Source organism: Chelon labrosus (genome assembly GCF_963514085.1).
Source record: "Chelon labrosus genome assembly, chromosome: 4".
Lineage (NCBI taxonomy): Eukaryota > Metazoa > Chordata > Actinopteri > Mugiliformes > Mugilidae > Chelon > Chelon labrosus.
In genome coordinates, this window is record NC_140340.1 from 309683 (window position 1) to 336739 (window position 27057).

Below are 27057 nucleotides of genomic sequence, written 5' to 3' on the forward strand. Positions count from 1 at the left end.
TGCCAATCAAAACCTTCTTCTTGTGTCTCTCTGACGTCCCCCTGTAGATCCAGGCTTTCTGTTGGTCCTCACATGTTGCAGGGATTCATCTCAGTGTGATGTGATGAAGTGAACCCAGAGCAGCCGACACCAGCGCCTCTACAGGACTCAGGTTACCCCATCCCTGGACTCACGGACGTCTCTCAGGGGAAATGTTCTGTAGAAGCTTCAGGTTGACTTTCTATTTATTATTGGCTCTGGAGACGAGACTAAGACGTGTCCAGGTCCGACTGTGGACAGACAAGTCCTCTGCTCAGTTCATCTTCTCTAAAAGTGAATGAGTCCAGACCCGTCCCGTCTCTTACTCTGTCCTCTGCTGTGAATCCTGATGTGAGGAGGACATTCAGGATGGAGACGTGTCCTCTCTGGAGGTGGAGGAGCTCCGTCTCTTTTGTCTCAGCGTCGTTTTGTTCAGAGCTGCTCAGCAGTGGGAGGATTTTCAAACACCTCTCTGTCAAATCACCCTTTCTTCTTCATCTCCTCGTCTCGTCCTCGTCTCGTCCTCGTCTCGTCCTCGTCCTCTGCCTTGACGCTCCGATAAGAAGAAGGAGCAGCAGCCGACTGGTCGTTGGTCCAGATCTCAGGGATGTTGATCTGATTCCTTCGTCTGTTTACGGCTCTCAGCTGAGTCTGACGCTTCTGCTGCTTCACAGCTCCACCTCCCTCCCTCCCTCTCTCTCTCTCTCTCCCTCCACCTCCCTCCCTCCCTCCCTCCCTCTCAGACCCTCCTCTCTTTTCACTGCTGTACTCGCTTTCTGCCTTTTTCTGATTTCAGCCTCATGCTGTTTTCATCTCACCCCTCCCTCCCTCCCTCCCTCCCCCCCTCTCTCTCTCTCTCTCTCTCTCTCTCTCTCCCTCCCTCTCTCTCCCCCGCTCTCTCCCTCCCTCCCATATATAAATATATATATATCTCGTATTACTACATGAGGCTGAATCTACAGTAACCCTCTTTTCCTTTTCTCGTCATCTATTCTCTTGTCCTCTTTTCTACTCCTTATCTTTCTTCTTCTTCTCTTTCTGTCTCCTTGTTTCTTCTTCTGCACTAAACCAGATTAACGTCTTGTCCTGATGAGTCTTGTCTCCAAGCTGGCACACGTTAGCTAGCATGCTAAGCTAGTCATTAAAACAGGATGACCGACGGGAAGCGAGAGGAAGGCAGAACTTTGTACTCATTTTAAACTTGGGAAGAACTTTTGCTTTCCAAAATAAAAGCATTAAATGTGACATCACTTCCTGGTCTCACTTACGACTGGTCTCAGAAAGCACTGGTTGTATTTTAGTTGAACTGACTGTAACTTGATCCACCAGCAAACATTTGTTCAGCTGCGTCCTCCTTTCAGATAAATCCTGTTCAGCAGTTTAAAGAGGTTTTAGGAGGAGTTACCAGCTCCTCATGTCCAGATGAGCACATCAACGTCTTCATCAAACAGTCCAGGTTTACTTTCTCTAAACTTCAGATGTTTTCTACATTTCACACCAGCTTTGGTTGTCGTCCAGATTTATCCACAGCTGAAACACAACAGAGTCATCAGAACAGGTTCCTCTAGGTTTAGGTCCAGGTCCAGGTCATTACCAGACTCTAGTCATGTGACCTTCAGGTGATAAAAACTTAAACTCTCCTCCATCATTTAGAGCTGAACACTTGGAGGAAACGTCTTCTACAAACACAACAAGTCCAGATGAGTTTGTTGAGACTCATTTAGACTAGATGTTAGTCTGGATTGTCTCCGTTGGGGACTGATGTGTTTAATGTGTTGTAGTGCTGCTGTCACTGAGAAGCTCCTTCTGTCCAGTCAATCACAACGTAGCGTGATCAGCTGTAGCGTCAACACAACGAGAAAATAAAAACGTTCAGACGTAAAAAATGATAAAAACTACATGAACGGTCTAAACAGAGGTGGAGACATGGACCTAACGTCCCCCGTACGTCAAACGCTTCACGTCTGCAGCGTTAAACGGTAGAAACTGGATGCTGCTGGTTATTATGGGATGTGTTTATGCTGGTTGTTGTGTGTGGGTTGTCCACCAGGATAATGATGTCCCTGAGACCTGGTAGATGATTGACTGCTCCTTCATGTCAAGTCATTTCAGCGTGGTCCTTGTATGAATCTCCTCGTCAGTCTAAACACTTTGGCCTTTTGTTGGTTTATAATTAAAGAGAGAACACAATGGACTCATGTTGACGGGAACAACAGTCGCTGACATTTTCCAGCCGAACGCTGTGACTCACGCTGATCCTCTTAACAGTCGTTCTTATCGCCACCAGATCTTCTTTTCGTCTGCATCCGGCCGATTCTCTGCGGCTCTCAGTGTGAAGTGTCAGCGCTGCTGTAATGATAAGGTCAGAGCAGGTTTTACAGCAAATGTCACCGTGTTTCCATGTCGGTGTCTCAGGTTCATCCTGTGGAGGACACAGGTGACCTACACTATATTACCAAAAGTATTCGCTCACCCATTCAAATGATCAGAATCAGGTGTTCTAATCACTTGGCCTGGCCCCAGGTGTATAAATTCAAGCACTCAGGCATGCAGACTGTGAAACAAGACATTTGTGAAAGAATGGGCCGCTCTCAGGAGCTCAGTGAATTCCAGCGTGGAACTGTCATAGGATGCCACTTGTGCAACAAATCCAGTCGTGAAATTTCCTCGCTCCTAAATATTCCACAGTCAACTGTCAGCTCTATTATAACAAAATGGAAGCGTTTGGGAAAAACAGCAACTCAGCCACGAAGTGGTAGGCCACGTAAAGTGACGGAGAGGGGTCAGCGGATGCTGAAGCGCATAGTGCAAAGAGGTCGCCGACTTTCTGCACAGTCAATTGCTACAGAGCTACAAACTTCATGTGACCTTCAGATTAGCCCAAGTACAGTACGCAGAGAGCTTCATGGAATGGGTTTCCATGGCCGAGCAGCTGCAGCCAAGCCACACATCACCAAGTGCAATGCAAGGCGTCGGATGCAATGGTGTAAAGCACGCCGCCACTGGCCTCTAGAGCAGTGGAGACGCGTTCTCTGGAGTGATGAATCACGCTTTTCCATCTGGCAATCTGATGGACGAGTCTGGGTTTGGAGGTTGCCAGGAGAACGGTACATTTCAGATTGCATTGTGCCAACTGTGAAATTTGGTGGAGGAGGAATTATGGTATGGGGTTGTTTTTCAGGAGCTGGGCTTGGCCCCTTAGTTCCAGTGAAAGGAACATTGAATGCTTCAGGATACCAAAACATTTTGGACAATTCCATGCTCCCAACCTTGTGGGAACAGTTTGGAGCGGGCCCCTTCCTCTTCCAACATGACTGTGCACCAGTGCACAAAGCAAGGTCCATAAAGACGTGGATGACAGAGTCTGGTGTGGATGAACTTGACTGGCCTGCACAGAGTCCTGACCTGAACCCGATAGAACACCTTTGGGATGAATTAGAGCGGAGACTGAGAGCTAGGCCTTCTCGACCAACATCAGTGTGTGACCTCACCAATGCGCTTTTGGAAGAATGGTCAAAAATTCCTATAAACACTCTCCTCAACCTTGTGGACAGTCTTCCCAGAAGAGTTGAAGCTGTAATAGCTGCAAAAGGTGGACCGACATCATATTGAATTCTATGAGTTAGGAATGGGATGGCACTTCAGTTCATAGAATGAGTAAAGGCAGGTGAGCGAATACTTTTGGTAATATAGTGTATCAGGCAGCACCGACTTTACTTTCACTATAAATCTAAAGGTAGCAGACGGACCGGAAACCAGAAAGACTCGTTCTCCTCCTCGTCGTAGATATCTGACGTTCTGTGTCTTCAGTTTGGATTCACGTCTTCCTTCATTCCTAGTCTGTCTTTTATAGTTGGTTTGCGTCTCTTTGGATTAGTCTTTGTCGAGCGTCACCGTCTCTGTTCATTGTCTTTGTGTCTCTTCATAGTTTATCGTCTTTTTACATGTTTCTGTCTCTTTGTAGCTTTGTGTCTTTGTGTCTTTGTGTCTCTTAGCATGTTTTTAATCTTTTACGTTCCTGTCTCTGTATTATTTGCTTGACTTTCTTGGTAGTTTTCAGTCTCTTTAAAGATTTAAATCTCTTTTCAGTTTGGAGTCAGTTCGTAGCTTTGTGTCTCTGAGCAATCTTATGTGTCTTTGTAGTTTTGAATCCGTTTGTAGTTTTGCTGGTTTCTTTGTCTTGCTCCTCGTAAACACCTTTTTGTTTGTGCTTCGTCTTCTTATCGTTGTTTTAATCTCTTTGTAGTTTTGAGTCTCAGATGTTTTGAACCAGCTCGAGTCTTTCTGGAGTTTCATGTCTCTGCTGTTTGTCTCATACTCATGGCTGTTGTTGGTGTCCTTGTCTCTGCTCATTACCGTCTCTTTTTAGTGGTGTTGTGTCTTCCTGCAGGTGTTGTAGATCTCTTTCTACTATTGTGTGTCTCTGTAGATGTTTTCTGACTCTTGATTGTTCAGCGACGGTTTCATCTGCTGATAAAACCTCAGACGTGGAGTTGAGTCTGTCTCTCTGTTGCTGAAGTGTGGTAGAAGTGATCAGGACTGAAGTGGACACCTCGTGGACCACTGCCACTAATCCTGACCAGCAGACCAACCTTAACTTCCAGTCGGTGTCCGAGAAGCTGATCACGACTGTAACCATGGAGACTAAAAGACAGTTTCTTTCTGTTTACACTGACAGCCAGCGTCACGTGACCATCCGGCGCTACATGGTTGTTTGTTTGCCTTTCACATGTTCTGGAGCTGAGAGCGATGGTGGGTGGGAGGTGACATCAGCCACATTTATAACGGTGTTTGTCCATTTACAGCTCATAAACCGGGACGTTCATCCATGAATGTCATTAAACTGCTGACGTAAAAGCAGAAAAGACGACATTTAATTTGAGACAGATTGCAGAAGATTATAGAGGAGCAGGAGCTGTTAAAGTTAAAGTGCTTTCATTTTCTTTATTTCTTCTTATACTTTCCCATCGATGGTGTTTGCTGTACGCGCTCTGCTGCATCCATCATAGACCGGCTGTAATCCTGTTTATCTGGAGGCATCATTAGTCTCATTAACTCATCTAGTTGTTTTCCATTTCTTCTGAAGGCTATATTTTATTTTTCTTATATATATATATATCAACCTTTACCTTTCAAAGGTTAGCCTGCTGTGAGCAGCCGCACCTGATACAAGGCTTTACAGAGTAAAGGAGCCTTGGAACAGGAGATAAAGTGTCTGTGTTTTCATTTATTATCTTCTGATTAAAGGTTGTTGGATATTTAGTCTGTTTAATGTTTGACAGGTGTGAATGTTGTCAGCCTCTAAATCCTTCAGTCCACATCACTGACTGGTCATTTTGATTATAGTTATAATTTAACTATTAATCTGATCTAAGGGGGCGGTACAGTGGAGAGGTGGTCAGCACTGATGCCTCACAGCCAGAAGGTTCTGGGTTCTAATCCAGGCCGACTGGTTCCTTTCTGTGTGTAGTCTGCATGTTCTCCCTGTGTCTGCGTGGGTTCTCTCCAGGTTCTCCAGCTTCTCCCACCGTCCAAAGACATGCTGGTTAGGTTCATCGGTGATTCTAAATTGGCCGTAGGTGTGAGTGTCTCTCTGTGTTAGCCCTGTGATAGACTGGAGACCTGTCCAGGGTGGACCCCCCTCTAGACCAGTGACAGCTGGGATAGACTGGAGACCTGTCCAGGGTGGACCCCCCCCTCTAGACCAGTGGCAGCTGGGATAGACTGGAGACCTGTCCAGGGTGGACCCCCCCTCTAGACCAATGACAGCTGGGATAGACTGGAGACCTGTCCAGGGTGGACCCCCCCCTCTAGACCAATGACAGCTGGGATAGACTGGAGACCTGTCCAGGGTGGACCCCCCTCTAGACCAATGACAGCTGGGATAGACTGGAGACCTGTCCAGGGTGGACCCCCCCTCTAGACCAATGACAGCTGGAATAGACTGGAGACCTGTCCAGGGTGGACCCCCCCTCTAGACCAATGACAGCTGGGATAGACTGGAGACCTGTCCAGGGTGGACCCCCCCTCTAGACCAATGACAGCTGGGATAGACTGGAGACCTGTCCAGATTGGACCCCCCCTCTAGACCAATGACAGCTGGGATAGGCTGGAGACCTGTCCAGGGTGGACCCCCCCTCTAGACCAATGACAGCTGGGATAGGCTGGAGACCTGTCCAGGGTGGACCCCACCTCTAGACCAATGACAGCTGGGATAGACTGGAGACCTGTCCAGGGTGGACCCCCCCCTCTAGACCAATGACAGCTGGGATAGGCTGGAGACCTGTCCAGGGTGGACCCCCCCCCCTCTAGACCAATGACAGCTGGGATAGACTGGAGACCTGTCCAGGGTGGACCCCCCCCCTCTAGACCAATGACAGCTGGGATAGACTGGAGACCTGTCCAGGGTGGACCCCCCCCCTCTAGACCAATGACAGCTGGGATAGACTGGAGACCTGTCCAGGGTGGACCCCCCCCCTCTAGACCAATGACAGCTGGGATAGACTGGAGACCTGTCCAGGGTGGACCCCCCCTCTAGACCAATGACAGCTGGGATAGACTGGAGACCTGTCCAGGGTGGACCCCCCCCCCCCCCCCCCCCCCAGACCAATGACAGCTGGGATAGACTGGAGACCTGTCCAGGGTGGACCCCCCCTCTAGACCAATATCAGCTGGGATAGGATCCAGACCCCCATGACCCTTTACAGGACTAGAGGTTACAGAAGATGAATGAATCTAATTAGGTTAGGTTAGTTGTTGGTTCCTGTAACCAGAGTCGTTCCCCAGTTATTAAGAAACAAACATCTTTTATTTTAATAATTAATTATTAGTTTCTTGACCTTTTTATATATATATATATATATATATATATATATATCTGAAGCTGCTTATTTGATCTGTTATTGAAATAAATGTTCACACGTGTTTCCTGACTGATGAACTGAGGGACTCCTTTTAGAGCCGTGGTAAAAGTAAAGAACAGAGTGAACACAGCGAGACAGAGGACAGAATAGATTGGTTTGGAGAAGAGAGGCCTGTTGTGGAAAGCTCGGCTATAAAAGATTGATGCTGAGGTTGGATTGAGTGGTGCCTGAGGAGAGGGAAGGAGTTTCATTAGAAGGAGGAGCCGTGATGAACGCTGAACAGATCAGATCAGGCGTTTACAAGGATTACTGGTTGGTTTTTATAAATCTAAACTGGAGTTGTTGATTAGAGTTTTAACCTCATTTTTATTTATTTTCCTCCTCTGTGAACCTTGGTAATAGGTGGAGATGTGTAGCTTTAGAAAACGTTTAATGTTTGGGTTAAAATACACCTTTAGGTTTGTGATGCCGACATAAAAGAGCTTTGATGCTGATTTGATTTGACTGAATGAAATTTATGGACAAAGACATGTCAATAGACATGACTTGGTTTATTTCTGTCTGAAATCACTCACTTTTCTGTTAAATAAATAAATGAGTGAGTGTTTCCTCTCACCACCTGATTAATGATCCTCTCTAACCCTTCACTCCATTCATTGCTTTGTTCCTTTGTTCACTGGCATCTAGTTCAAAGAGGCTGAGTTTTTCAGTTATAGTCAATCAGAGATTTATAAAATCTTCTTGTCCATCTCTTAAATCTCTTCCATCTCCTTCATCCTTTGGTCAGAAATCTGAGATCCAGATCAGGACAGAAGCTCCAACTCTGATTTAAAACGTCTGAGGACAAAAGCAAAGACGCATGAAAGATGAGAAGATGGAGGAGACACCTCAAACCTCTGGAACCAGTGAGGACAGTTTGAAGAACCAGATTATCTCCAAATAAAGAGATGTTAAGTCAGATCAAATCAGGAAACCAGCCGTAGTCTCCTGTGACTAAATGAATCTCCATATCTGTTAGTGTTCAGGAGGAGCTCGGGGTGGAGGGAGGACGCACAGTGACGTCTGACTGTGGTTCAGCTTCAGAGAAGTTGATGGATTTTTGTTGTTTCTACATGAAAGCAGGTCACATTAAGAACCAGGACCAGACTGAGAGACTGAACTCCAGATCAGATGTTTAGTACGACGCTAATTAGCAGCGTTAGCGCAGTGTTTCCTGGATGTGTTCAGACAGAGTTGTCACAGAGAGGATGGAGGTGAGATAGAGGAGGAAGAAGAAAGGTGAGAAGAGGAAGATGAGGAAGTGAATCCTGGTGTGAGATTGACTCTGAGACTGAAAATAGAACCAAGGTTCAGCTCTGTTATTTGGTCTCCGCCTTCTAACAGCTGTGAACAGGTCTTTATGAGTAAAGCTGAGGTGTTCTAGGAAACATTAGATGCATCAGTCTGGTTTAGGTCAGACAGTTGGGTCGTTATCGTTTTAATTGACTCCTGACTTCACCTTCTCACACAGAGCTGATTCACAGTTTTAACATCCTTCAGACTTTTCCTCATAAAAATGACTCAGAACATCCTGAAAGTCAAAGAGAACCCAGAACACATGGAACAGGAATATTAGACTAATAACATGACTCGTATGTTCATATCATGTCCTCCTTGTGTCCAGTATCTGCTGTGACCTCCTTGTGACTAAATGTTTCTGGTAACTGCTGATCAGTGGTCTACAGCAGCTTGGAGGAATGAGAGAGAGGCCTTTAGCTGCTTAGAAGTTCCCCTGGGTTCCTTTGGGACCTCTCAGACTATTATGGAGTGATCTTTGTTGGTGGACCACTCCTGTGGAGGGGAACAGTCGTCTTCAATCTGTCTGACTGTGGATTATTTGTGGGTTCCAAACTCTTTAGAGATGGTTCTGGAACCTTTTCCAGCCTGATGAGCAACAACAACTCTTTCTCTGAGCTCCTCAGAAAGCTCCTTTGTCCACAAACATGTGTTGTGAAGATCAGACTGAGACAAATCCCTGATTTATTGAAACTAACTTGAGTAAATAAACTCTTCTCAGCTAATGTTTTCCTCTCTCGGTTGATTCTCTGTCAGGATATCCCGAGCTGCCTCGGTCCTTCTCTCCGACCCCTGCTTCCAGCTCCACTCCATCCAGCACCTCCTGGGGGAGGGAGGAGACTCCTCCAGCTCCTCAGCAGCCGTCACCTCCGCCATCCGGCCGGCCGTCGGCTCTCTGGGTTCATCCATGACGCCTCCGATCCCTTCGACCGCTGCAAACTCCTCCGAGCGCAAACACTTCTCTCTGCACGCATGTGAGTAGATCTGAAGTTAGAACTAGAGTCTGAACTCCTGATGTTCTGCTTGATGGTTTTTAAAATGATCGGATCAGTTCAGTTTATTTTAGTTCTGTCATAAACCAAAACCAGGACCCTGAAGCATCAAAACTACTTCTGATTTAATGATGGTCAGCTGGCATCAAAACGAAAACGGAAAGAAAACAAAGAAGAACCAGACTCCAGGTTCTACCCTGAAGGTCGTCCTCTGTTAGTCAGTATCTAGTGTACTGTGGATGTGTGGTGAGGTGGTAGTAGTTGATCATCTAAACAGAATCATGGAGTCCACTCAGTCAAAGGCTGCACCCAAACAACAACAACAAACACTGAACGTTTAAAAGAAGAGAGAAGTTTCCTGGAGACAGCGTCAAGGAGAAACATCTTCCAGAGAGGGTTAGGGAGTTTATGGCAGCGTTGGATGACCAGAACATTTCTGGAGTAGAGAACACAAGGTACCAGCTACCCTCTCCACACTACATTAACTTTGACTGAAAGATTTATTGGACTGAATCCAGTCCACTCTAGGAGAAGACAAGGAAGACAAGGACAGACTTTAGGACGCTACAGGAGACCAACTCTAGGAGAAGACAAGGAAAGACAAGGACAGACTTTAGGAAGACACAGGAGACCAACTCTAGGAGAAGACAAGGAAGACAAGGACAGACTTTAGGAAGACACAGGAGACCAACTCTAGGAGAAGACAAGGAAGACAAGGACAGACTTTAGGAAGACACAGGAGACCAACTCTAGGAGAAGACAAGGAAGACAAGGACAGACTTTAGGAAGACACAGGAGACCAACTCTAGGAGAAGACAAGGAAGACAAGGACAGACTTTAGGAAGCTACAGGAGACCAACTCTAGGAGAAGACAAGGAAGACAAGGACAGACTTTAGGACGCTACAGGAGACCAACTCTAGGAGAAGACAAGGAAGACAAGGACAGACTTTAGGAAGCTACAGGAGACCAACTCTAGGAGAAGACAAGGAAGACAAGGACAGACTTTAGGAAGATACAGGAGACCAACTCTAGGAGAAGACAAGGAAGACAAGGACAGACTTTAGGAAGCTACAGGAGACCAACTCTAGGAGAAGACAAGGAAGACAAGGACAGACTTTAGGAAGCTACAGGAGACCAACTCTAGGAGAAGACAAGGAAGACAAGGACAGACTTTAGGAAGACACAGGAGACCAACTCTAGGAGAAGACAAGGAAGACAAGGACAGACTTTAGGAAGCTACAGGAGACCAACTCTAGGAGAAGACAAGGAGGACAAGGACAGACTTTAGGAAGACACAGGAGACCAACTCTAGGAGAAGACAATGAAGACAAGGACAGACTTTAGGAAGATACAGGAGACCAACTCTAGGAGAAGACAAGGAAGACAAGGACAGACTTTAGGAAGCTACAGGAGACCAACTCTAGGAGAAGACAAGGAAGACAAGGACAGACTTTAGGAAGCTACAGGAGACCAACTCTAGGACATTTAGGATCAGAGAGGGACGTCCCTGGTTGAGTGTCTCTGTGAGTTGAAGTTAATAAACATGGACGGACAGTTGCTTTGAAATCACTGCAGCTCAGAACAAGGACGAGGACACGGTCCAGGAGACGGTCCAGGAGACGATCCAGAGCGGAGATGGATCCATGAATGAAAGGCTGGAGGACCTGGAGCTGAGCTGTCACCATGGGGGGATAGCCCGGTCGCTGTGGCATCCTCCTCCGTTGCCTTGGGAACACAAGCAGTTGCCATGACCACCTTGTGAGGCATCATCTGAAGGATCTGTGTCTGTGTGGAGGTCAGACAGGACGGATGTGTCTCTATAAATATTACCACAAAGACACTCTGACCTTTCACTGCTGGAAACAAGTCGTCCTTAAAGGAGATGCTCTATGTCCACCTACCAAAATAAAAGAGATGCTCTACGTCCACCTACCAAAATAAAAGAGATGCTCTACGTCCACCTACCAAAATAAAAGAGATGCTGCTGGTTTACTTACCAAAATAAAAGAGATGCAAATTATAACCATGGGAATGAAAAGTCAAATTAAACATTGCTCCTCCTCTTCCTCCTCTTCCTCCTCCAGATGTTAGTGGTGATGCTAATAAAGATGCTAGTAGATATGCTAATGGTATTTCTAGTTGAGATGCTAATAAAGATGCTAGTAGATAAGCTAATGGTATTTCTAGTTGAGATGCTAATAAAGATGCTAGTAGATATGCTAATGTTATTTCTAGTTGAGATGCTAATAAAGATGCTAGTAGATATGCTAATGTTATTTCTAGTGGTGATGCTAATAAAGATGCTAGTAGATAAGCTAATGGTATTTCTAGTTGAGATGCTAATAAAGATGCTAGTAGATATGCTAATGTTATTTCTAGTGGTGATGCTAATAAAGATGCTAGTAGATAAGCTAATGGTATTTCTAGTGGTGATGCTAATAAAGATGCTAGTAGATAAGCTAATGGTATTTCTAGTGGTGATGCTAATAAAGATGCTAGTAGATAAGCTAATGGTATTTCTAGTGGTGATGCTAAGGGTGATGCTAATAGAGATGCTAATAGTGATGCTAACAGCTAGCTTGTCAGTGCTCTTCATCAGTGTGTCTCTGCTCATATCAACCTCTAAATCTGAACCAGGTAGACGTCCAGTAGCGTTCTGCTCTCAGTGCTAAGTGTTAGCATCCGTTAGCATCCGTTAGCATCCGTTAGCATCCGTTAGCTGATGAATGACTGAACTAGACTCAACTCTATAGATGAGAATTAAAATAAAACATCTGGAGGTGGATTATGTTTAAAGTTAGTTATCATTAATGAGGATTAATGAGCTGCTGATAAATAATCATGGTTGACTCTGAGTCGTCACTTTGACACTAGACTGTCTTCATGTCTTAGACATATATGATTTAAACCTGTCTCCCTCCTGTCCTCCTGTCCTCCTGTCCCCCTGTCCCCCCCCCCTCTCCAAACCCTAACCCTCTCTGTTGATGTCTTTCCATCCTCGTTCCATTTACTGCCCTACGTCCCTGCTGCAATCAGACAGATCCTCTTTCAGAGGAGCAGCGCTGATAGTGGCTTGTTGGACAGCTGCCATGATTACGATGGCTTCACATGATGTCTGCAGGAGACAGGAGGGAGGGAGGACCAGATGGACAGATGTCTGCATGGACAGACTAAACACAGTCTCTTTTTATAGTTGTAGTGTGTTTGATATCTGAGGGCAGTATATTAAAACATAAACGTTGAGTCTGGAGCTTTAAGCTGAGACGTCCTTCATGGTCACGTCCTCTAACTCCTCCCGGGGTCCGAGGCGTTCAGGTCGGTCGGGATGTCTTAAGTCTCGGGGCTGTTAGAGACGCTCAGAGGACATTTGACTCCTTCATGTTGTGGCGTAGTTGGACCTGATGTTGTTTGACTGTCCTCCAGACTGAACACATTTGTTTCAGCACAGTTTTATAATGTCAGAGTTTAAACTGATGGATGAATGGATCACCTCAGACCTCTGTCTCCACTGGTTTACGGGGAACTGCAGCTCCTCTGCATCCTATAGATTAATCAATCATTAATCCTTTGGTTCAAACAAACACAGTAACGACAGATTAGAACGTCTGTGAGTGAAGAACAGAACAGTTCAGATTCATTTAGTGAAATTAAGACGGATGTTTTTTTAATTAGTGTCCGTCCAGTCGGTTGTGATTTAACTGTGACAGTAAATAAGTGTTTGTTAAAAGGCTCTGGTCTGGTTTCAGTCCTGTGAGTCAGAGTATTGATCTGAGAACACGATCCCAAGCTGAAGGTGAAACAAATAACGGTGTGTGTCGTTTTATAGGAGATCGGTGGCATATTGTTTTAGTCCTGGTTTGGACTCTGCTGTTTATATTTGGTGCTTCGGCTGTAACTGGATCTCTGAGGTGGAGATCAGTGTTTCCGAGATGTCATCGGTCGACGGAGACTCTGTCCCCAGATCAGTTTACAGAGTAATGATGACAGCAGAGAGCGTAGAGGCCTCCGTCCTCCAGATTAACGTCACACAAGAAGATAAATCTCCATCAAACTATCAAACCGTCACAGACGAGATTAGAGGAGGAACTTTATAAATGAGTTGTTTCTCTGCTGAAGACGTTCATGTTCCTCAGAGGATGAATCCTGTCAACGGTCCTCCTCTGACCTGGGTGATATTTGTCTTTGGCAGGTCTCAACAACGTGTCCTCGTTATGAGTCCAGCTTGACATGTAGTAGATGTTGGACATTGTCCTCTTCATGGAAATCTGTTGCTTTGTGTCACAAATGAAACCAAACACAAAGCAACAAACTGAGTAAATGAACTTTAAAAGAGTTTTCTCTCCATCTGCCTCGACTAATGTTCAAACCTTACCGTCCGACAGACACCGACTACATCAGCGAGGAGGAGAAGCAGAAGGTGGAGCTGATGTTGGCGTTTCTGACTGAAGAGTCCAAACAGGCTGCAGCCAGCACAGCTGTGAGTAAACTTCACTTCACCGTCAGGAAGATCCGTCCACAGAGTTAGAAATAATTATGTTGTTGGTCAGTTCAGAGGAACGTCAGGTTCACAGTTAAACTGATTCTCTGGTCGTCCATCACAGTTGGTCTCTAGTGGACGTCCCAGGGTCTGGTTGCCTGGGTAACCCTCTTGTATACATCCCTAGTGTATGGATGGAGCTAGCTCTTCTTCTACTGGAAAAGAAAATATCGTCAACGACGACGTCATTGGTTCTGGGTTCACACAATATTAGCCTAACGTTAGCCTAAACCAGCTAATGTTCCTTTCTACATATGAACCAATTCTCTGGTCGTCCATGTCTCTGTAGAGGACAGTTGGTCTCTTGGGGGGTTTCCAACACTCTGGTTGCCTAGGTAACGCTCAGAACATAAAAATACTGCTAGTGTATGAACGGAGCTAGCCGGACGCTCCAAGCTGCTATCGTCATGGAGGATCTGGTGGTAGGAGGTGGTGGACGGTGTTTTAGTCACGTGTCAATCAACTGGATCGGTGGCTCCTATTGGTCCAGATCAGTTCAGCTTGGCACCGCCCACTTCACGTCTCCAAAGGTTTTTCCTGCTCTGAGTTAATGTTCCATGTTCCTCCTTAAGTCTTTCTGCAGGATAATGAAGAGAAACCTCCAACCACACAACATAAAGTATTCATGAAGAGAAATGAATCACTTGAGAATAATTCTCTGTTATAAAAACTGATGATGAAATATGCAACGATCTAAACGTGAGTTTAAAGGAGTGTTATCAAAGCTACTGAATCTGTCCTCAGGTCTAAAACCGTCTTCTCTGCTTAGAGATAAACTGGACGTGTCCTGTAGCGTCCTTTAGAAATGTCTCCTTCTGTTGTTATTTTTATCTCAGAGCTCCTCAGTTCTTCACGTTTGCAGAGATTTAATTATCAGCTGACAACAGCACCAGACTGTCACCATGTCACACACAAACCTGACAGATTTAAATCATCAATGAAAAAATCAAACTCAGTCGGGTGAACTGATCCTTCGTCCTTCAGGAGAAAGCATTTCCTCTGTGATTCCTGGTCTTCCTCTCCACAGAGGAAACCTGATCCTGTACTCTCTCCTGTAGCCTCCACCATAGACCAGGATGTATTATTGATAAGGGAGAGAGGGTGGAGGTAGCAACGCTCTATAAATCACTTATTTTTTGCCTTGTCATGCTTCAAGAACCAGTAAATCAAATTAGTGGAATAACGTTAGACGTTCTGGAGCAGGGCATCAGGCTCACTCTCACAGAATCTATTAAACCTTCACAGAGAAGAGATGCTGTAGATGTGGTGGGTGGAAAAGAGTCGGGAAAATAAAGTGCAGCCAGTCCAGAGCCTGAGGTAGATTTCCACAAAGCCACTAATGGCTCTGCAGAGACGGAGGCTCTCAAGTAGGAAATTACTTCCCCTCTAATGTGAAGGTAGTCCACTTGGTCGGAAAGTAGCATCCCATCACTTGAAGAAACGAGAAGTGGCTCGGAGCGTCACGTCTCCGATCAGAGATATTCAGATTTGAGTCCAAACTGAGAGCAAAAACAAATACGGTGTAGAGGACAGATTTAAAGACACATGAAGACACAACAGAAACCAACAGTCAAAAGTTAAAAATCAGTTGGTGACTACTGGTTCAACCAGAGATCAGTTTTATTCAAACCTCTTCCACCCGTCGAGCCAGAACCAGGTTCATCAGAATGTTCTGTGACTAAATACGAGTTGGTCACGTCTCTAAAATATCAGGCTTTAAATCTATAACAACAAATGTCCAAATGTCTTTTATTTAAAAATTTTAGTAAAAATCTCTGTAAATATGAGGAATGGTCAAAATTGAACGGAACATTACCTACAATCCTCTGTGCTCCACTCTGCCATTCTGGGTGTCATTAGAAACTAGAGAAGCTTCTCTTTCCATTGATACCAAGCATCACATATCTGGAGCTAACCAGCTAGCCTCAGCTAACCAGCTAGCCTCAGCTAACCAGCTAGCCTCAGCTAACTTCTGGATTTTCTCAGTCATCATGTCAGAGTTTCTTCTTCTGTCTCAATATTTCATCAAATCTAAAAACAACTGACAACAAATGTAACTGATCTAGTTTTATTATCTTCTGTCCTTTAGAGTCTATCCACATGATTCTACATCAGCTATGAACCACATGGTGACTGGACTGATAGAATCTGAGCCCTGTTCTTTAGTTTCATACGTGGTCCTTTGTCTCCATCTAGTGGTCTAATGGTGGTACTACGGATAATAAACATAATGCAGCCATGTTGCAGTGAAAGTTAGCTTAGCATTGATATGTAGCATGCCTTGGTGACTGGTTTCCCTGGGGAGTTCCATGTGTGAACAACATGGAGGAAATCTCCATCTTCTTGTGGATTGTATAATGATCACAATGGTAGAATGTGATGATGTCCAGGATAAATAAAATGTCCAAAGGTTGAATTGTGTGTACGTTGCCTCCTGTAGTGGAATCAGTAGGATTTTGGAGCCAGATTCACTTTCAAGAGGTAAGAACCCAACGTGGAACACGTTGGGTTCTTTGGTTCTCCACATGTCCAGATGGAGACTGGGCCTGGTTCTATTGTTACTAGAACCTTTGTTTCTCTAAACTGTTGGTCCATTTACACCATGTGAACACATTTTTATCTGAAGACAGATCAGAACAACGCCCAGCGACCTTTCCTGCTTTATGCAACTAGAACTTTTTTTTTTATCAGATTGTTAAATATTTATGAGAGTTCCTTTATTTTTTTATGACCTTTTATTTCCAGGGACGATGTTTAAAGCATCTTTTCTTCTCTCGATCCGCCGTAAACCAGCCACGAGCAGCAGTCGTCACTTTCAATCACAGACAAGAGAGAACAATAAAACTGAAAGACTCAGACGTCTGTTAGAAAAAACTAAAAACAAGAAGGAACCAAAACCAAACTAGAACCAGACCAGGGAGCCACGCTGTTTCTCATTCTTTCACTCAGTCTGTTTGTACCATGAAGTCTCTTAAGTCTCAGTTTCAATCAAAAGGTGAAGTCAGATTTTCTCTCAGTAAACAGCTGTTAAATTCACAGGAAGCTAAGGAAGCTAAGCTAGCTAATGAAGCTATGGAAGCTAATACAGCAGCAGACAGAAACAGAGCAGAGACAGTTTGTCCTCCTCGTCCTCCTGATGCTTCTTTCAGTTTGGTGTTTGTGATTAAATCATCAGGTTGTTTAAAAAGCTGTCCGCTACGTTAGCGTCTGCTGCTTCATCCTTCTCTTCTCTCCATGTTTGCACTCAGACCTACAGAGATGTTCTTAAACACATGTTCACTCCATGGCCGACGCGCTTCTGTTTGCTTATGTTGGCCAGGACGTCCACATAGGTCTAATGATTATCCTGGAAACTGAGGAGGAGGAGGAGGAGGAGGAGGAGGAGGAGGAGGATGAGGAGGAGGAGGAGGAGGAGGACGATCACTGACCTCACCTGCTCAGGGGTTGGACTGAATGTCCTCCTCAGTGTTTGTGGAAAATGTTGGTCAGACGTCACGTCAACACAGCGTCACGAACATAAACATGTAAAACAAGATGGACGCCATGACAACTCCTCACAGCATGTGGAGCGCCCCCTGGTGGCTGGCTGCAGTATAGGTCATAAGCCCCGCCCCCTTCACGTTAGTTGACGGGACTAAAGTTCATGTCCCATACATTTTAGGTAGTTAAGATAACGGTGACGTGTGTTCAAGTTATTTGATCTTATAGAAACAGGAAGTGACGTCATGATGATTGACAGTTGCCATGACAACGTGTAACTAAGCATCTGTCTGTGTGAAAGCTACTAAATGAGAAGTTGTGCTGACTTCCTGGTTGTCTGTATCTGGTCGTCTCTATCTGGTCGTCTCTTCCTGATTGTCTCTATCTGGTTGTCTCTGTCAGGTTGTCTCTTCCAGGTCACCTCTATCTGGTTGTCTCTATCTGGTTGTCTCTATCTGATTGTCTCTATCTGATTGTCTCTATCTGGTTGTGTCTCCCTGGTTGTCTCTATCTGGTTGTCTCTATCTGGTTGTCTCTATCTGGTTGTCTCTTCCTGATTGTCTCTATCTGGTTGTCTCTTCCTGATTGTCTCTATCTGATTGTCTCTATCTGGTTGTGTCTCCCTGGTTGTCTCTATCTGGTTGTCTCTATGTGGTTGTCTCTATCTGGTTGTCTCTATGTGGTTGTCTCTATCTGGTTGTCTCTTGTCTCCTTGAAGTTCCTCTCTTCCTGCTGATGATGACGATGTTTTCTTTTTTCCGTCCTTCTTCTCGTCTCAGACACATTTTCTTGTATTTCAGAGTTCCCATGTCCCCCTGTGGTCCGTCCTCGTCTCTCGTCTCTCGTCTGTGGCATCCTTCAGGGCTTGGTCTCTGCACAGGGACAGATTGCGTTGTGATATTTCTTTTAGTTGACTGCTCTTTAGTCGTCTCCCTCCAGAGTTGTATTCAGATCTTCCTGCCGTCAGGATGTCGCTGCCAAATGTTTCTGAGACAAAATGATTTATTCTAAAAGAAAGAAGAACCGCAGCTCTGTAACGTCCACACCAGCTGATCATGCTACGTTAGCTTAGCTTGTTAGCAGCGGAAGGAGCTTCTGATTGACGACAGAATCTGAGCTCATGTTACTGACGTCAGGTTGAGCTGCACGAAGAAGAAACTGATTGTGTTTGATCCAGAGGACAGAAAGAGATTGGTCCATCAGTCGTCAAACAGCTGAGAGGATGTAGAGGATGAAAACATGTCTGATGGAAGAGAAATGACCTCAAAGGTCCAGAGACGTAAACGAGCAGAGACGAAAGAAGATTGATTCATCTGAGGGAAGGACAGGAGGAGACGGAGGGACGAAGGAGGTTATTAGGACTTTATGGTGGAGACAGAAGAAGAAGTAGTATGTCCTCCTCCATGTCCTCCTCCATGTCCTCCTCTATGTCCTCCCCCATGTCCTCCTCTATGTCCTCCTCCATGTCCTCCTCCATGTCCTTGAGACCACCAGAGACCATCAGTAAAGAACATTAGAACCATAACGTTAACTGTTATAATATGGGATTAAACCAGAACCAATGACGGTGGTGTTGTTGACGGTATTTATTTTCAAATAGAAGAAGAGTTAGCTCCGCCCCCTTACAGTAGACATAGGTAGCCTGATTGATGCTGAGCAGGAAGTCACAGCACTGAGAAGGAGGATGAACACATGAGGAGCTGAGAGAGGTGTAGAAAGGTTGTGGAGTGAAAACATGAACAGAACAGACCTTCACTGTTAACTTCACATCCCATCATGCACTGGGGCTAAAGATTTGTTTTAATACTTTTCTTTGTGTCTCGTAGCCGACCAGTGAAGAAGACCTCTGTCCCATCTGCTACGCTCACTCCATCTCAGCCATCTTCAAGCCCTGCTCTCACAAGTCCTGCAAGTAAGTCAGACACACACACACACACACACACACACACACACACACCTACCTACTGGCTTCTCTTTCCATTGATACCAAGCATCACATATCTGGAGCTAACCAGCTAGCCTCAGCTAACCAGCTAGCCTCAGCTAACCAGCTAGCCTCAGCTATCTTTTTATTTCTCAGTCATCATGTCAGAGTTTCTTCTTCTGTCTCAATATTTCATCAAATCCAAAACCAACTGACAACAAATGTAACTGATCTAGTTTTATTATCTTCTGTCCTTTAGAGTCTAGCCACATGATTCTACATCAGCTATGAACCACATGGTGACTGGACTGATAGAATCTGAGCCCTGTTCTTTAGTTTCATTCATGGTCCTTTGTCTCCATCTAGTGGTCTAATGGTGGTACTACAGATAATAAACACAATACAGTCACCTAGTAGTGACAGTTAGCTTAGCATTGCTATGTAGCATGCCTTGGTGACTGGTTTCCCTGGGGAGCTCCATGTGTGAACAACATGGAGGAAATCTCCATCTTCTTCTGGATTGTATAATGATCACAATGGTAGAATGTGATGATGTCCAGGAGAAATAAAATGTCCAAAGGTTGAATTGATACCAGGATGTTTACTGGGCTCTGATCCTTAAGGAACTGGTGGTGGTGGTGTCCACCTGAGTTGAAACGTCGTCTACAAACACAACAAGTCCAGACGTCACTGATAAAATATCTATGATGAAGGAACGAGGCAGGAACCTGAGTCCATCTGAGAACCTTCACCAACGTCTCATTAGCACAGAGTCATTATAAATGAAATGCTTCCACGTCCTGGAGTCTTATTAACGAGCTCCTACTGGACGATGTTTGACCTGTCCCTCAGTGAGGAGACACGAGGACGTCCCCTGTCTTTTTATAGCCCCGAGGTTTAAATAGTTAATTGTCTCAGTCAGCTGTTTGGTTGCTGCTGATCGAGGCTGAAAAGTTGTGTGTGCAGCAGACCTCGCTCAGATTCACGTCTCAGTACATTTTTCATGTTGTCTTGAAGCTGAGCTGGTTTGCTGAGCTCAGCAGCAGCGGTATGGATTAGTCCATGTCCTCCATGTCCTCCAAGGCCCACGCCGGGCGTATTTCACCGGACTGTCAGTCTGCTCCGTGGATTTACTGCCCCTGGTCTCTGGTCTCTGGTCTCTGGTCTCACCTCCATCTGTGGAGCAAACACCTGAATCATGTTTCTGTCTGAACATGACGGCTGTGAACTGATTAGTCACGTCTCTGAGCCTCATCACGTCCAGCGCGTCTTTTAAAAGACAATTTAATTTGAGCTTTAATGAGTTTTAAAATGAAACCAAAGCACATTTTAAACCTTTTAATCACAATAAACCTCCTTCATTCAGAACCTCTCCAAGAGTTTAATGAAGAAAAACTCATTAGTACATGATGATGAATAGAGAACCACATCCACACGGTTCTCCACCACACGGTGACCTGCCTGACAGAATCAGAACATCATGATCTGTATGGAACAAGCTCTGAAACAATACACCTTGATTTAATCCATCAGAATATAAAGAGAACGTGAGTCTGCCACTTCATTAGGTACACTAGTGAAGTGGTTCTACCATAAATAATGTCAAGATCATTAGGTACAGTAGTGAAGTGGTTCTACCATAAATAATGTCCAGTTCATTAGGTACAGTAGTGAAGTGGTTCTACCATAAATAATGTCCAGTTCTTTAGGTACAGTAGTGAAGTGGTTCTACCATAAATAATGTCCAGTTAATTAGGTACAGTAGTGAAGTGGTTCTACCATAAATAATGTCCAGTTCATTAGGTACACTAGTGAAGTGGTTCTACCATAAATAATGTCCAGTTCATTAGGTACACTAGTGAAGTGGTTCTACCATAAATAATGTCCAGTTCATTAGGTACACTAGTGAAGTGGTTCTACCATAAATAATGTCCAGTTCATTAGGTACACTAGTGAAGTGGTTCTACCATAAATGATGTCCAGTTCATTAGGTACACTAGTGAAGTGGTTCTACCATAAATAATGTCCAGTTCTTTAGGTACAGTAGTGAAGTGGTTCTACCATAAATGGTGTCCAGATCATTAGGTACAGTAGTGAAGTGGTTCTACCATAAATAATGTCCAGTTCATTAGGTACACTAGTGAAGTGGTTCTACCATAAATGGTGTCCAGATCATTAGGTACACTAGTGAAGTGGTTCTACCATAAATAATGTCCAGTTCATTAGGTACACTAGTGAAGTGGTTCTACCATAAATAATGTCCAGTTCATTAGGTACACTAGTGAAGTGGTTCTACCATAAATAATGTCCAGTTCATTAGGTACACTAGTGAAGTGGTTCTACCATAAATGATGTCCAGTTCATTAGGTACACTAGTGAAGTGGTTCTACCATAACTAATGTCCAGTTCATTAGGTACACTAGTGAAGTGGTTCTACCATAAATAATGTCCAGTTCATTAGGTACACTAGTGAAGTGGTTCTACCATAAATAATGTCCAGTTCATTAGGTACACTAGTGAAGTGGTTCTACCATAAATGATGTCCAGTTCATTAGGTACACTAGTGAAGTGGTTCTACCATAAATAATGTCCAGTTCTTTAGGTACAGTAGTGAAGTGGTTCTACCATAAATGGTGTCCAGATCATTAGGTACAGTAGTGAAGTGGTTCTACCATAAATAATGTCCAGTTCATTAGGTACACTAGTGAAGTGGTTCTACCATAAATAATGTCCAGTTCATTAGGTACACTAGTGAAGTGGTTCTACCATAAATAATGTCCAGTTCATTAGGTACACTAGTGAAGTGGTTCTACCATAAATAATGTCCAGTTCTTTAGGTACACTAGTGAAGTGGTTCTACCATAAATAATGTCCAGTTCATTGGGTACACTAGTGAAGTGGTTCTACCATAAATAATGTCCAGTTCATTAGGTACAGTAGTGAAGTGGTTCTACCATAAATAATGTCCAGTTCATTAGGTACACTAGTGAAGTGGTTCTACCATAAATAATGTCCAGTTCATTAGGTACAGTAGTGAAGAGGTTCTACCATAAATGATGTCCAGTTCATTAGGTACAGTAGTGAAGTGGTTCTACCATAAATGATGTCCAGTTCTTTAGGTACAGTAGTGAAGTGGTTCTACCATAAATAATGTCCAGTTCATTAGGTACAGTAGTGAAGTGGTTCTACCATAAATAATGTCCAGTTCATTAGGTACACTAGTGAAGTGGTTCTACCATAAATAATGTCCAGTTCATTAGGTACAGTAGTGAAGTGGTTCTACCATAAATGATGTCCAGTTCATTAGGTACAGTAGTGAAGTGGTTCTACCATAAATGATGTCCAGTTCATTAGGTACACTAGTGAAGTGGTTCTACCATAAATGATGTCCAGTTCTTTAGGTACAGTAGTGAAGTGGTTCTAACATAAATGATGTCCAGTTCATTAGGTACAGTAGTGAAGTGGTTCTACCATAAATAATGTCCAGTTCTTTAGGTACAATAGTGAAGTGGTTCTACCATAAATGGTGTCCAGTTCATTAGGTACAGTAGTGAAGTGGTTCTACCATAAATAAGGTCCAGTTCATTAGGTACAGTAGTGAAGTGGTTCTAACATAAATAAGGTCCAGATCATTAGGTACAGTAGTGAAGTGGTTCTACCATAAATGATGTCCAGTTCATTAGGTACAGTAGTGAAGTGGTTCTAACATAAATAAGGTCCAGATCATTAGGTACAGTAGTGAAGTGGTTCTACCATAAATGGTGTCCAGATCATTAGGTACAGTAGTGAAGTGGTTCTAACATAAATAATGTCCAGTTCTTTAGGTACAGTAGTGAAGTGGTTCTACCATAAATGATGTCCAGATCATTAGGTACAGTAGTGAAGTGGTTCTAACATAAATGATGTCCAGATCTTTAGGTACAGTAGTGAAGTGGTTCTACCATAAATGATGTCCAGTTCATTAGGTACAGTAGTGAAGTGGTTCTACCATAAATGATGTCCAGTTCATTAGGTACAGTAGTGAAGTGGTTCTACCATAAATAATGTCCAGATCTTTAGGTACAGTAGTGAAGTGGTTCTACCATAAATAATGTCCAGTTCGTACAGTAGTGAAGTGGTTCTACCATAAATGATGTCCAGTTCATTAGGTACAGTAGTGAAGTGGTTCTACCATAAATAATGTCCAGTTCGTACAGTAGTGAAGTGGTTCTACCATAAATGATGTCCAGATCTTTAGGTGCAGTAGTGAAGTGGTTCTACCATAAATGATGTCCAGTTCATTAGGTACAGTAGTGAAGTGGTTCTACCATAAATAATGTCCAGTTCTTTAGGTACAGTAGTGAAGTGGTTCTACCATAAATAATGTCCAGTTCTTTAGGTACAGTAGTGAAGTGGTTCTACCATAAATGATGTCCAGATCATTAGGTACAGTAGTGAAGTGGTTCTAACATAAATGATGTCCAGATCTTTAGGTACAGTAGTGAAGTGGTTCTACCATAAATGATGTCCAGTTCATTAGGTACAGTAGTGAAGTGGTTCTACCATAAATGATGTCCAGTTCATTAGGTACAGTAGTGAAGTGGTTCTACCATAAATAATGTCCAGATCTTTAGGTACAGTAGTGAAGTGGTTCTACCATAAATAATGTCCAGTTCGTACAGTAGTGAAGTGGTTCTACCATAAATGATGTCCAGTTCATTAGGTACAGTAGTGAAGTGGTTCTACCATAAATAATGTCCAGTTCGTACAGTAGTGAAGTGGTTCTACCATAAATGATGTCCAGATCTTTAGGTGCAGTAGTGAAGTGGTTCTACCATAAATGATGTCCAGATCTTTAGGTACAGTAGTGAAGTGGTTCTACCATAAATAATGTCCAGTTCTTTAGGTACAGTAGTGAAGTGGTTCTACCATAAATAATGTCCAGTTCTTTAGGTACAGTAGTGAAGTGGTTCTACCATAAATGATGTCCAGTTCTTTAGGTACACTAGTACAGGTGTGTAGATGACTGAGTCTCTCCTGTTTCTCTCCAGAGCCTGTATCAACCAACATCTGATGAACAACAAGGACTGTTTCTTCTGCAAAGCCACCATCACTGGGGTGGAAGACTACAGCAAACCCTGCTAACACACACACACACACACACATTAACACACACACACATTAACACACACAGGTGTGTTCAGATCAGACTGAATCCTCTTGTTGTTTGTGTGATTGTTGTATTATATTATATTATATTATATTATATTACATCTCAAACATGTACTGAGCTCAATCACATCATCAACTAAAAGTTTCTCTGTACTCTAGTATTTTATCAGAAGTTACTTTTGTACTCGTGCAGTAACTTTGACTTTTATCACAAGTACTTTCTTTAGTTTCATGTTTTAGTATTTTCTCCGTCATAAATCAGCTGCAGTTCCTCTGTCGTCGACACTTAACATAAATATTAAAACTATTAGTCCGACCGATCGGGACTGTGCCGTCGACCCTGAGCAGATATAAAAGATATAAAAGAACCATCACATGATGAAGCTGTAAATGTCAACATGTTGATTGGTCAACCAGAAACCAACCTGATCTCTGATTGGTCAACATGAAACCAACCTGATCTCTGATTGGTCAACATGAAACCAACCTGATCACTGATTGGTCAACATGAAACCAACCTGATCACTGATTGGTCAACCAGAAACCAACCTGATCACTGATTGGTCAACAAGAAACCAACCTGATCTCTGATTGGTCAACATGAAACCAACCTGATCTCTGATTGGTCAACATGAAACCAACCTGATCACTGATTGGTCAACATGAAACCAACCTGATCTCTGATTGGTCAACATGAAACCAACCTGATCACTGATTGGTCAACATGAAACCAACCTGATCACTGATTGGTCAACCAGAAACCAACCTGATCACTGATTGGTCAACAAGAAACCAACCTGATCTCTGATTGGTCAACATGAAACCAACCTGATCTCTGATTGGTCAACATGAAACCAACCTGATCACTGATTGGTCAACAAGAAACCAACCTGATCTCTGATTGGTCAACAAGAAACCAACCTGATCTCTGATTGGTCAACAAGAAACCAACCTGATCTCTGATTGGTCAACATGAAACCAACCTGATCTCTGATTGGTCAACAGTCATCATTTTTTTTGTTCATTGTTCAGATTCTGGAGTTTAGAGAGAGAGTGTGTGTGTGTGTGTAGTGTGTGTGTGCAGAGTGTGTAGTGTGTGTAGTGGATTCAGTCTGATCAGGACACGTCTGTTAGAAAAGTTTTTATTGCAGTGAAAATATTTTTATTCTTTTCACAAACAGACGAGCAGCGTCACATCAACTCCTCTCATCCCTTCATCCTCTCAGTGGACGTCTCTGATGAGGGGACGTCCATCGTTCAGATTTATTTCATGTCCTCCTGTCTCTGTGGTCGATCCTCGTCTTCACTCTTCATTTAAATTCATGTGTTCATTTAGATTCTGGGTGAATGAGGACGACGACGTCTCAGTCTGTTTTATTTTCAACACATTAAATTATTTATCCTGAAACAAAGACTCGTGTTTCTGTCCTCGTTTGTTTGAACCTGAACCAGAACCAGGATCAGGATCAGGATCAGAACCAGGATCAGAACGATGATGGAGGTCAGGGGTCAGGATGGAGGTCAGGGGTCAGCTACGATGGTCAGAGCAGTGTTGCCGTGTTGCTGTCTGGTCACATGTCGGTCGGTGCAGCAACGTGACTCCAGTGGACGGAGGTTATAGATCGACCAGAAATAGCTGCTGCACAGAAACTAGAGGAGGAGACGGAACAAGGGCAGCGACGGCACCGAGTGTATTTCTAGATGAATAAGAGCTCAGATCGATGCCGAGGCAGAACACGACCCGTCCACCAACGACAGACGACTGTGGGCGAGAGAACGTCAACGGGTCAATGACACAGAACAAGAACAAGAACAAGAGAAAGAGAAAGAAAGCAGCTGTTAACACGTCCGTCAAGATTTATACACGTCTAAATAAAAATGACTCAAAACATCCTGAAGGTAAACGAACAGAAACATTAAAATGAGCCAATATTACATATCATGTCCTCCTTGTTTCCAGTATCTGCTGTGACCTCCTTGTAACTAAATGTTTCTGGTAACAGCTGATCAGTGGTCTACAGCAGCTTGGAGGAATTTTAGCCCATTCCTCAGAACAGAACCACTTCAGTTCTGAGATGTTGGTGGGTTTCCTCACATCAACTGCTTGCTTCAGGTCCTTCCACAACATTTCTATTGGATTAAGGTCAGGACTTTGACTTGGCCGTTCCTAAACATTCATCTTGTTCTTCTTTAACCGTTCTTCTGTAGAACCACTTGTGTTCTTGGTTCTCGTTGTCTTGCTGCATGACCCAGTTTCTCTTCACATTCAGCTCATGGACAGATGTCCTGATCCTCCGTCTGTACTGGACCACGGTCCATGATGCTGTCTGTAGGATTTATATTTACTAGTCTTTATCTGAACATGATCAGAAACTGATTTTATTTTCTACAACAATGAAAAAATAAAAAGGTTCATTAAAAACCAAATAAATGATCCAGAGAATACGAAGAATATTAAATGAGCTCAGTGTTTTTAGTTTGTCTCAGATGTCTCTGTCCGCTGTCATGTCTCAGATGTCTCTGTCCACCATCATGTCTCAGATGTCTCTGTCCTCGATCATTTCTCAGACGTCTCTGTCCACCATCATGTCTCAGATGTCTCTGTCCACCATCATGTGTCAGATCTCTTTGTCCTCCATCATGTCTCAGATGTGTCTGTCCACCATCATGTCTCAGACGTCTCTGTCCTCCATCATGTCTCAGATGTCTCTGTCCACCATCATGTCTCAGATGTCTCAGATGTCTCGGATGTCTCT

The 27057-nt window shown here is 43.8% G+C and overlaps 1 protein-coding gene across 2 annotated transcripts in view; it reads left to right on the forward strand.

The window, feature by feature from the left end:
• rnf123 (ring finger protein 123) overlaps positions 1 to 25704 on the forward strand; it is a 56729-nt gene extending 31025 nt beyond the window's left edge. For both annotated transcript variants that reach the window (XM_084543037.1, XM_084543038.1), the window contains 4 exons: positions 8973 to 9190; positions 13592 to 13686; positions 19053 to 19138; positions 24181 to 25704. In XM_084543037.1, the coding sequence (XP_084399163.1) occupies positions 8973 to 9190; positions 13592 to 13686; positions 19053 to 19138; positions 24181 to 24274 (493 nt within the window). In that variant the 3' untranslated portion in view covers positions 24275 to 25704. The remainder of the gene's footprint in view (positions 1 to 8972; positions 9191 to 13591; positions 13687 to 19052; positions 19139 to 24180) is intronic.
• Positions 25705 to 27057: the final 1353 nt, after the last annotated feature.